Source organism: Cryptotermes secundus, unplaced genomic scaffold (genome assembly GCF_002891405.2).
Source record: "Cryptotermes secundus unplaced genomic scaffold, Csec_1.0 scaffold526, whole genome shotgun sequence".
Classification (NCBI taxonomy): Eukaryota; Metazoa; Arthropoda; class Insecta; order Blattodea; family Kalotermitidae; genus Cryptotermes; species Cryptotermes secundus.
In genome coordinates, this window is record NW_019721013.1 from 209,416 (window position 1) to 221,980 (window position 12,565).

Here is a 12,565-nt window from a genome sequence, read left to right on the forward strand (position 1 = left end):
TAAAATTTAACAATATATATGACGAATATATATTTTAGTATAAAGACAACAGGGCATGCAATGCAGTAGTTCGACGTACATCGAAAAGCACCTGAAGATGGCACTTTAGTGCCGAAACATGTAGTACAAGAGAGAAGAGTAAGGTGAATAAATGTATGCACTGTAAGACGGTCAGAATAAATCATGTACATAAATCAGTACAACAGGACGCTAAAATATAACATTATTACGAGACGTAATGTGTTTCATGTGAGGTACGGACTTAATTCTTTACGTTATCTGGAGCGAAACGTGGGAACCCTCTAAGAAAATGACGCTTTCTCTGCCCCTCCGAGAAACCCGAACCCCCCAATTTTATCCTTACATGTTAGTCTACTATTCTTTCGATCCTCTCTCTTTCTCTCTCTCTCTCTGTCTCATTCCAGGCTTTAAATAATTAATGCAACTTCACTGATGTCATGTCCAAATGTTTGAACGGTAAAGTGATTTTTAGAGAAACTGATAGTTGTCGTTTGGGTCTTCATATAAAGTTGCGATAGTGACCGAAATTAAATTTGTCCTGTTTCTCCTTCCCTCAGAATACCGAATCTAATCCGAGCCCGTTCAGAAATTAAGTACTTACGTGAGAACGTCACGGTGAGAGCACACCGCGCCTGTTGTCTTCTCCACTGCATAACACGCATGACAGAGGAGCTGCAGCAGAACAAGGCGACCTGTGCATTTTGCTAGACCTTGAGCCTGAGCTCCTACAATTAAGCGACGAAATTGTAGTCTGCTGATGGCCAGAGCTAGGTGTCGGCATATCTCAGTCGGTATAGCGATGGCTTACGGGCTGGATGGCTGGATTTCGATTCCGAGCAAGGGATAGATTTTTCTCTTCTCGCTCGACAGCACCCAAACTGGCTCTGTGGCCCACCCAGCCTCCTACGAAGTTGGTAACGGGGGCGACTTCCCCGGCGGGGTAAAGCGGCCAAGAACAATGGAGTTAGACTTCCATCCTTTATGGATTTTTTTACCTAGACTTGGGGCATAGAAGTGAAGTCCCCTCTCCTCGCCCTGTCAACAACAGACTTTCGCTCGGGATTACTGTTTCCATCGTCAGGGGAGGGTTGCAGGTTGCCTAGTCTGTTGGGTCCGTTGGAAAGAGCTAATTTCTTTACTATATTATATTTTAGCATCCTGTTACATTCCACACTTCTATATGTATAACATAAACTCCGTCGTAATTGCAACACTTTATGGTAGTTCTTGTCCCCCTTCTTTCACACTACATGTTTCGGCGGCAACCGGCCATCATCAGGTGTATTTTACTTCAAGGTGTGTCACACTGCACTCAATATTAACATTTAAACTCCAGATTTCCGATTGTTCATTGCTCTGTCGTCAATCGGCATCCGATATGCCAGAAACCCCCTTGTCGGTTTTGTCATTTATGTTCAAAGTCTTTATTAATATTGACTCGTCGATTAGTTTAAAATTTTANTTATTTTAAATTTAAATTTAAATTTTAAATATTAGAGTTAAATTGAGAATATAAAATTTTAAACTAATCGACGAGTCAATATTAATAAAGACTTTGAACATAAATGACAAAACCGACAAGGGGAGTTCTGGCATATCGGATGCCGATTGACGACAGAGCAATGAACAATTGGAAATCTGGAGTTTAAATGTTAATATTGAGTGCAGTGTGACACACCTTGAAGTAAAATACACCTGATGATGGTCGACTGCGGCCGAAATATGTAGTGTCAAAGAGGGGGGACAAGAACTAAAATAAAGTGTTGCAATTACGACGGAGTTTATATTATACACATAGAAGAGCTAATCTCAATCACTGACCCAGTCAAGCAGTTACTAAAGAAATTACCCGGGTACTATCTTGAGCTAATTGAATCCAGTCCAACCTCAATTTATTTTCTCAAAGAGCATTTTAATATTATCCTCATAAATTTTCCAATAAGTCTCTTTCCTTCAGGGTTTCCGACTTAAGTTTTGAAACATTTCTTACCTCTCACACGTCCCTTCCCACTATCATACCATTTCTGATTTGATCACTCAAACTGCCATTCAATTTAACCCATTGGTCTACTATTCACAGAATGTGCCCCAAAACATTCAAACACATCACAGTAAATGCATGGCAACTGGTGAAACTTCAATAAGTTTACAAGATATGTTGTCAAATAAATATTTTTTTTTTTCAAATTTCTTTCAGTAGCATTTGAAAGCTGACAGTGGCCAAATCCACGGCCGTCTCACTGCCGACAAGCATTAAAATCGGTTACATTTTACGTTTCGTACAGTGGTATATAATAATTGTCTGACGTCACTGTGATACGACTAACACTCAGAATCTCTGAAATACACTCAGACACATACGTCGCTGGAAGCATCTGTTCTGTATGACATCACCAGCAATAGGTGAGAGGAAGGCGTGAGCACAATTGTGACAGACAGCTTCAGAAGCACAGCAAAGTCACGAGTACCGGACGCAACTATTTACTTCCAGTTTTTATCATCCTGACAAGTCGGGCCGTGTTTATTGCTGTGGGACATATGGCTGTTCAACTACGCTACGCGGTTGCCTCAAGCGAGTCCCGTAACTGCGACGTTCTGCAAGAACAGCTGTTTGTTCAAACAGAAACCTACGCAGAGCAGTCGCAATGGAAGATTTGCAAGTATCTCTGAACACGATACACAACTCTCTGAAGCCTGAGAGAAAGAGACAGGGAGGTTAAACGTACAGGAGAAGAGTATGTGGAAGCGAAGAGTAACGAGAGAAGCTAGAGACAGTTTATTGCGGGGCAGGAGAACAGGCATCATTTTGTCGGTATGTTCCCAGGCTTCGCCCACACGTCCTTCTGACAAGGACAGTGTGCAAGTGAAGACGTTAGAATGGTTAGAAACATGGCTTTGGGACTTGGGCAGGGGGATTTTAATTTTCTGAACAGATGTCGAACTGTATAATTAAAAAAAAAATCTAGTGACTCTGACAGCTTGGGTTGAGGCACTATGCTACAAGTCGGAAGGTCGAGGGTTCAAGTCCCGATGAGGTCATTGGACTTTTTTTCAATTGACCTAATCCTTCTGGCCGCATTATAGCCCTGGGGTTGACTCAGCCTCTAACAGAAATGAGTACCAGGAATTAATTAAATACGTTCCCTGGGGAGTAAAGGCCAGCCGGAGCGTAAGGCTGACAACTTTACCGCCATCTTTGAGCCGATTGTCTAGAACTCTAGATAATGTGGGACCCTCAATGTCTCACATCCCTATGGGCCTTCATGACCTGTTACAGGGATAAAAAAGTAAAACTATCCCTGTATCAGGCCATGAAGGCCCATAGGTTTGTGAGACATTGAGGGTCCCACATTATTGAAGACAATCGGCTCAAAGATGGCGGTAAGGTTGTCAGCCTTACGCGCCGGCCGCGCTTTCTTTCCCAGGAAAATTATTTAATCAATTCCTGCTACTCATTTCTGTTAGAGACTGAGTAAACCCCAGGGCCTAGTGCGGCTGGAAGGATTAGGTAAACTGAAAAAAATCCAGTGGCCTCATCGGGACTTGAACAAGCGACCTGGGATAGCTTCACTTTTTTTTTTTTTTAACACTGACTGACAGCTTAAATGGAGCTTAAATTTTGACGACTTTAAGGCCAGAGGCCCGCATTAGAAGCACGCAGTAGCAACTCGGAACTTGGGAACCATCTCAGCGTTTTTAAATATTAGTAGTTACCCTGCGCTCGTAACGGGTTAATAAGGGTAGCTGCCAGTCTTCGCGCGGTCTTGTTTCATTCACACATCCAACACTTTCCTTCCGCAAAACTTCTAAAACCAACTTCAGTTTCACTCTCAAAGCATTAAACACTCCTTCCTCAATTTATGTGTAGGCGGACACAGCATAATATTACGTAACACTGGTAACATTGGTACCAGAGGAAAAACGTTACTTTATACTGTAGGTCATGAACGGGCGAGCAGTCTTTCTTCAGTATATCCTGTCTCTTTTGTGACTACTGATAATATTTTGAGGTGTACTATAAGAAACGTGACGTTTTATGATGAACTATTTGTGCGTATTATTCATGGGAGATGACAGTTAAACGTCGGCTTCGACCTATAATTCGATAACATGTAGGGCTGGAAAGACAGAGGGAGGAAGTAGGGGGAGATTGCTTATGTAACTAATGAAGGGGCTTCCTTTTGAATTCTCAGCGGGTGTTGCGCTTGTATCGTTAAACGAGAGGCTCAGTTATCCTTACCTTAATCAAGAATGTGGCTAATATTTATATGCACTTCAATTACTAGTACAGTAACCCATACCTGCCCGCTTCACTCGCCAAATAAACAAGTTGCACTCAAACTAGTTGGAGCCCAACGCGGCCTTCTGACTGAAAAATTACGTACGTATTCTGCATCTCACATATGTGTGCTACATGTCTCGTCAACCACATTCTCCTCCATTTGATCACTCTATTTACTTACTTACTTACTTATGGAGTTGAGCCTTTCTTGAGAAGCTGCCAATTGTGCAGCCACTCAAAAACCCCAAGGTTCATTACCGTGTTCACAAGAGCCCTCCACTTGTCCCTATCATTAGCCAGATCAATGCAATCCATACCATCCCATCTCTCTAAGAAACATTTTAATATTGTCCACCCACCTACACCTTGGTCTTCCAAGTGGTCTCTTTCCTTCTGGTTTTCCCATCAATATCTTAAATGCATTTATATTCTCCCCATTCGTGCTACATGCCCTGCCCACCTCATCCTCCTTGACTTAATCATTCTAATTACACTTGGAGAAGAGTACAAGTTATGAAGCTCTTCATTATGCAGTTTTCTCCAACCTCCTGTCACTTCATTTCTCTTTGGTCCAAATATTCTCCTCAACACCATTTGATCACTCTAATAAATATTTAATTAGCACTAATTGGGGATGTACAACTCCCTCCACCCTGCTGCTACTTATTCCCTCTCATGTCCAAATATCACCCCCAGGACCTTGTTCCGTGTTCTGCCCTTCAAACGACGTTCATATGAAGGCAGAGGGCTACAGAATAACGTCGCAACAGCCAAAGACTCCAGATTCCCCCAGAAGCTCTAGAACACGCGGCCGTCATACCCCAGGAATAACATACATCCGAAATTACATTTTAATAATTTAAAATAATAGTTTTAGTCACGTAATTATACGTTTAACTTTGAGGACCTTGTAACAAGAACAGTATCAGAACAAAGAACAACGCTACAATACGGATCCATATTAGTGTAAGTTCAGCACCTGATGATGACCCATTAGGGTGGGAACATGTTTTGCCGCATATATAAGACATTCATGTAAATAGGTCATCTGTATACTGTTTAAAAATTGTTGTGTTGAATGAAATATGAAATATTTTTTCTTTAGGTTTCTAGAACAGCTTTATAATTCTTTGCTCTGGGCCAGGCGTTCTAAAAATTAGTCTTCTGGGAAGTGACGTCGTACCTGCAGTACTGCCAGGCCTACCTGTATATCAGACTGTACGGTGTCACATCCCAGAAAGTAGTTGGTGACTAAGCAGAAATCATGTTAAGCATATTGCACAGACAGACCTTGCAGTCCTCAGCTCCTGCTGCGTGCCTCTTGCTTTGCTGCACGGTGCTCTGTTCCGCAATCGGGCGACAGCTGGCCGCCACGTGCCTCCCGCGACCCGCGGCCCGCTTCGTGCCACGTTTCCTTTGGCTCTCATTCCCGTTGCTGCTGCTTTCGCACATCCTCTCTCTCTCACTCACTCCTGCCACAGATACATAACCGGGCAGGTTAGCTCAGGCGTTGTTTCTCTTAGTGGGGGGTGGAGTTCAACTGCGTCCACTCGGCACAGCGGCCACTGATTGGTCTATTGTACCTACCCCGGGTGATTATGACGGTGGAGAATTTGGTGGAATGAAGATTGGCAAGGGAAACCGAAGTACTCGGAGAAAACACGCCCCAGCGCCACTTCGTCAACCACAAATCCCACTTGACCAGACCCGGGATAGAACCCGGGCCGCCGCGGTGGGAAGCCAGCGACTAACCGTTTGAGCAGTGGCGAGGCCTAGCTCAGGCGTTAGTGGGGCTGGCAAATGGGCGCAACTGTCGGTGTGAAAGTAAAGGTATCCCTGTTACAGGCCGTGGAGACCCGTAGGGTCGTGACACGTTGAGGCTCCCACGTTTTCTAGAAAACCGGCTTACAAATGGCGGTGAGGTTGTCAGCCTTACGCGCCGGCCGCCCTGTACCCTCCAGGATGATTCCTGGTGCTCATTTCTGTTAGGGACTGAGTCGACTTCCGGACCACAGAGCGGCTGGAAGGATTAGACAAATTGAAAAATCCAGTGACCTTATCGGGACTCGAACCCGCGACCCCCGGTTTGCAGAGTAGTGCCTCAACCAGTTACGCTATCGCATGCACAATAGTCGGCGTTCTTTATTATAAACCACGGTATGAAGAAGTATGGAGGAGTGGAGGTACACGTGCATGCATTCCTAACCTCAGCACTATATGGAGGTGAGTGGTGAACGTCACGTCCTGGCCGCTTTACCCGCATGAAAAGAGCCCCAAAGACCCATCCGTTACGAAGCTGGGTCGGTCCCAGGTCCGGTCTTCAAACTGTGCAGAATATAAACATATCTTGCATCTGCCGGAAATCGAAAGCCGATTGTTCTAGGTTGTGACAACACCTGGTTTTCCTTAGTCCCTCCACGACGCTATAGACGTCTCCATTATCGTCTTTTCTAGCTCCAGTGCTGCCCGTTCGACGCCAAATTATTTCTGCAGGTGGCACAATAAGCAAATTACGGACCAGACATGATCTCCGTGAAGCAGAGACCTTCATGACACTGACAGTTGCTCAGCCGTTCAACATTTCTCAATCTTTTACGGACTCCGAAAGTCCCGAATCACAGTGGAGAACCAGGTGCATTATTTGTGGGAACTATGTCATTTAAGATTGGGCCTTTTATCAACTTTTTTATTTCAAGTGGTATATTCACCACCTGCTTTATATTACGAAACTTTGCACTTCGCCCACACAGTGTGTCCCGTAAGATTCTCACAATAAACAGCGACTGTTTCCCTAAACAGCATTAACGGGTTGGGCTTTGTAGCGGAGACGTAATGTGCTTCCTGTGAGGTGCGAACTGAACTCTGCATTCTGCCCTCTCAGTGTATTTATGTGTCCCGTAAGATTCTCACAATAAACAGCGATTATTTCCCTAAGCAGCATTAACCAGTTGGGTTTTGTAGCGGAAACATCATGTGTTTCCTCTGAGGTACGGACTGAACTCTGCATTCTGCCCACGCAGTGTATTTGTGTGTCCCGTAAGATTCTCACAATAAACAGCGATTACTTTCCTAAACAGCATTAACCGGTTGGGCTTTGTAGCGGAGACGTGATGTGTTTCCTGTGAGGTACGAACTGAACTCTGCATTCTGCCCACACTGTGCATTTATATGTTCCGTATGGCTCTCACAATAAACAGCGACTGTTTCTCTAAACAGCATTAACAGGTCGGGCTTTGTAGCGGAGACGTAATGTGTTTCCTGTGAGGTACCAGCTGAACTTTGCATTCTGCCCACACAGTGTATTTGTGTGTTCCGTATGGTTCTCACAATAAACAGCGATTATTTCCCTAAAGAGCATTAACCAGTTGGGATTTGGTATGGACAAGGACAGACAGACCCACCACTAATTTAGAAAATGGAAATCCTGAGGCCTATGTCTCCAGCTGCTGCTTCTAACCATCCTAACGGCTTCACCCTCACGCTACACTTATCAGGAGGGCGAAGCGAGCTAAGCCTAGAAACCTTCTGACAAAATGATTCTTTCTCCTCCCCCCCACCCTTTTAAGGCGCCTCTCACATCTTCCATGAGTTTTCACTTTCAACTACTCTTCTGCTACTCTTTTACTCATCTTCGCCCTTTAAAGAATCGCGTTCCAAATGGTTGCTTCTAAGTTTCTCATAAACTGTGATCGCAATTCAACAGAATACATAGAAGTGCACGGTCACGTAGTATGCGTGACTCTCAGCGGGGATTTGGATTGGATATTGAATTTATTGACCACTTTACAACACAACTCGTAACTTCACTTAGTTACAGCGCTATCGCTAATTTCCACACTCTCCAAATCACATGCTAAGTCTTCTCCAGCCCGCAATGTCTTGACTAGTAGTTGCCTGATAACGGCTTCTAACAATGACAAGTCCCCTGTTTCCGGGCTCAAATCCTCTCTGAATGGCGGCTCCCTTGCAACTCAACTTTTCTTCATAGACTTGCATACAGAACTGACTCGGTTGGTCCAACTGTCCTCCTTATAACCTTTTTGCACGGGCCGAGTAGAAAACGCAGTTTCTAGCAGTGTCCATTGCCACAGGAATGTGTGTACCGAGCCGTTGCCTAGAAAGGAATGTTGCTGCAGATCCGTTTGTTAGCAACGGCTGTTTCTCTGGCTCCAGAGTTCTTGCTTTAAGTAGATACTCCCCTCATCGGGCCCCAAGGACAGGAAAAGTTACTGCATTTGCGGGCATGATGGAGCCGAGGGGGCTGAGCCCGCTTGACACCCTCACAACGCCAACTGGAGTTCACGATAGCTATAGGAAGATGCTAGAAATGCATGTAAACTCTTCGTTCGAAACTCTCAGGGCTAAGCGACTACCTGAAGCTCCTAGAAGTGTATAAGCAGATATTATTAAAATGGGTGTTACAGAAATAGGATGGAGGATGCCTGCTGGATTCAGTTGACTCAAGACAGGGTCCAGTGGTGGGGCCTTGAAATGTGAACTTTGTACATCTGTATGAAAGACGACAAATTTCTTGGATTTGAGTTCCCACAGCGGTGACAGCGAAAAGTCATTTATCCTGGCATAAATTTCTTGAATATATCAGCGACAATCAGTTTCATGATGTGAGGCGGTTAAGGAAATTCTTCACAAGGTCGAGAACATTGCTTATGGCCCATCAGATCTGCCTTATATGATCTTCCGACTTCGGTCTCAAAGACATGGCTCACGAAAATCCTACCGTTCCGACTGTTTTTTGTTTCTGCAACTTGTGTTCAAATATTGATTTTGTTTCTCAAGCCACTTCATAACATTATGAAGAAGCAGGCGATCACAATGACGTCACCAGTTTGGAGGTCAAATGGGTAATGTTACGTAATAAAAAGCTTCAAAAGCAGTTTTACATGCGAACCGTCCAAGATGAATGTCGCTCTCTCCGAAGGATATTGCTAACGCGCATTAAGGACAGACAATTTGTAACAATCGCTGCTAAACCTGAATTATCTGTGTGGATAGTAAGCACAGCCCCTCTTGTTGCACGGCACAGATTGCAGTTAACCTTTTTTTTATTGCTAATGGGGTGGGACTAAGTCCCTTGTACTGTGGCCACTTCTGGCCTATTGTACCAGCCCCAGATGATAGGTGAGGGTGATTGTGGAGCAATTGGTGGAATGAAGATTGGCAGGGGAAACCGAAGTACTCGGAGAAAACCTGCCCCAGGGCCACTTTGTCCACCACAAATCCCGCTTGACCAGACCCGGGCCGCCGCGGTGGGAAGCCAGCGACTAACCCCTTGAGCTATGGCGCGGCCAGTTAACCCTCTAAAGCCCAGTGGTAATTACAGGTACCACCTGCTTTAATATAAAAGAAATCTGCATTTTGTCTAAAGAATATGTCTTTACGTGTTTTCTACGATGCTCACAATAAACAGAAAAATTTCCCCTAAATAGCATCAACCAATTTATCTTTGTAATGGAGACTAGGTGTTTTCTGTGAGCTATGGAGTTGAATTTGTGATACTTATGGCGGAAACTATGAAAAGTTAGGTCCTCTAATTCAGTGTTCCGCAATCGGTGTGCCGTCACAAGGTGAAAGGTGTGACGCGAACTTTTACCTATTGTAAGAAATTAATTGTCGAATTTTATTCGTTTTATTTTATCCCAGTTACCGTGTTTCATATTTTTTTTCATTGGCGCTACAGCCCTCGTTTGGGCCTAGGCCTAACTCCATGAAACTCTCCGTTTCACTTCGGTTTACTAGATCCTAGACATACGGTAGGACTCCTTGGGCGGGTGATCAGCTCGTCGCAAGGCCTCTACCTGTACACAAACACAGAAAAACGCACACAAACATCCATGCCATAAGTAGGATTCGAACCCACGATCCCGGCTTCCAAGCGAACGAAGACAGTGCATGCCTTAGACCGCTCGGCTACCGTGACCGGCCACCGTGTTTCATAAGTTTGTATTTTATTCCTAGCCACTGCGCTGATTAAATAAGATGATGCTTGTTTATTCTTTATTACATGCCGTGATTTTTTATGTACAGTAATGTTGTATTCTAAGAAATTAAACGTAAATTATTTTCTCACAGTTGTTGTTATATCATAGTTTTCATTATTGATTTATTTTTATTTTTCTCGCATCTACGCGGCTTCTTTGATATCCTTGCCGCATGTTCTGTGTACGTGCTTTTCCTTAAAACTGCAGGGATTAGCATGGGTTTTCCTATCTTTTATAACGCTGTTTTGGTAGTTGTCCCTGTTTGTTAGAAGTTAGAGCTTCTTCAACTTTATGACTTTCTTCCTGTAACGATGCACCCACCGATTGTTGGACTTCATTTAAAATTATAAATATTTCAAAAATAAGTCGATATAGTGTCACTTCTTCCGTTTGAAGAGTAGAGATCCCGCTTTTTACAATTGTTTCAGTTCTATCACAGCTGTGCTCTGAGGTAGTTCGAAAATTGTGGTTGCCAGTTAGTCTTGCTATTTTCTATTACTATTAGACTACTTTATTTTTTCAAGATGGATAAATTTCTTATACGGAGTGTTTCGTCCACGAGTACAAGTAGTGAACGCATTGAGCCCGAAAAAAGAACAAAAATTAGTACACCGGCAGTATAGTGATAATTACTTATCTTATGGATTTTTTTGGTGTGGTGATAAAACGTGCCCAATCCCCGAGTGTATCGTTTGTGGTGAAAAACTCAGTAATACTGCTATGGTTCCCAGTAAATTGAAACGACATTTGTCAACAAAACGTTTTTCTCTATCAGGCAAAGGTGTCAATTATTGTCGTCGCTTGTTGGAACAAAACAAAGAACGTTAATGACTGCGACAGTACGTGTGTCAGAAAAAGTACAGGAAGCAAGTTATAAGGTAGCCGAAATTATCGTAAAGGCCAAAAAACCACACACAATAGCTGGAACGTTGTTAATGCCTGCTTGTAAAGAGATGGTGAAAATAGTCCAGGGTTCAGAGGCTGCTAGTGAAATTTCAACAATTCCTCTCTCTGCTGACACAAGCAGTCGCCGAATTATTGACTGTCCAGTGACATTGAAGCCATTATGAAGGAGAAAATCAACAGCAGTCAGAAGTTTTCGCTTCAGATCGACGAGTCCACCGATATTAGGGGCCACGCACAACTTCTTGCTTACATTCGATACATCGATGGGGATGTGATTGCAACAAATTTCTTTTCTTGCAAAGAACTTCCCGAGCGAGCCACCGGTGAAGAAGTATTTCGTGTCACTAATGAATATGTGTTACATTCATTCATCCATCAGTAATCTGTCATACGACAGGTCCACAGTCTCTTCCAAAACAGTTCCTCCACTTAATGCGATCTAGAGCTTCCTCTTCTGTCCCCAAATTCATCCAGAATCTTCTTACATCTTTTTCTTCGTCTTCTGGTCGCATACATGGTATCTCTGTTTGTGTTACATAATGAATTGAAATGGAAGGATTGCGTTAGTGTTTGTACAGATGGAGCCGCTTCTATGACAGGCCGTGTTAAAGGATTTATAGCTAAAGTACGCAAAGTAAATCCTAACAGACGATGCGATCATTGTCTCATTCACCGCGAAGCCATTGTTGCTAAGTCTTTGCCATCTTCTCTGAAAGTTGTGCTGGACGAAGTAGTAAAAGTCGTGAACCTCATCAAATCGCGGCCCCTAAACTCGCGGCTTTTTTCCGTTTTGTGTCAGGAAATGGAATCAGAACACACTACACTCCTACTACATACAGAAGTCGCGAATATTTGAACTTAATGAGGAGATACGTGAACTTCTGACTGTTGAGGGGCATGAGTACGCGGATTTATTTGCGGATGATGAATGGGTATGTAAGTTGGCATATCTTTCCGATATTTTTTTACACTTGAACGGGTTGAACAGAAAGATGCAAGGTAGGAACGAAAATATTCTAACTAAATATTCTAATATGGATAAGATGCAAGGATTTGTAAATAAGCTGAATTTGTGGATACAGAGAATTACAGATGGGTCGTTTGAGATGTTCCCGACTGTATGGCCACTTGCGGAAGGCAATAAAGTGGTGTTGGACACAATTAAAGAACATTTAGAAATGCTGCAGCAGAAATTCAATAAGTATTTTGGAGAGAGGGTACAAGATTTCGACTGGGTTCGTGATCCATTCGTTGCGAATTCAGAACATCTTCCGATTAATATACAAGAGGAACTCGCAGATTTAAAAGCAGACAGAACATTGAAACTAAAACTTCTCGAAGTGCCTTTGGATACGTT

General features: G+C 43.4%; 1 protein-coding gene across 1 annotated transcript in view; it reads right to left on the minus strand.

Annotated features, from left to right (window-relative positions):
* The window catches only part of LOC111875239 (sterile alpha and TIR motif-containing protein 1), a 194,245-nt gene extending 188,475 nt beyond the window's left edge, over nt 1–5,770 (minus strand). The window contains exon 1 of the mRNA XM_023871299.1: nt 5,594–5,770. Within this exon, the coding sequence (XP_023727067.1) occupies nt 5,594–5,755 (162 nt within the window). The 5' untranslated portion in view covers nt 5,756–5,770. The remainder of the gene's footprint in view (nt 1–5,593) is intronic.
* Between the last annotated feature and the right edge of the window lie 6,795 nt (nt 5,771–12,565).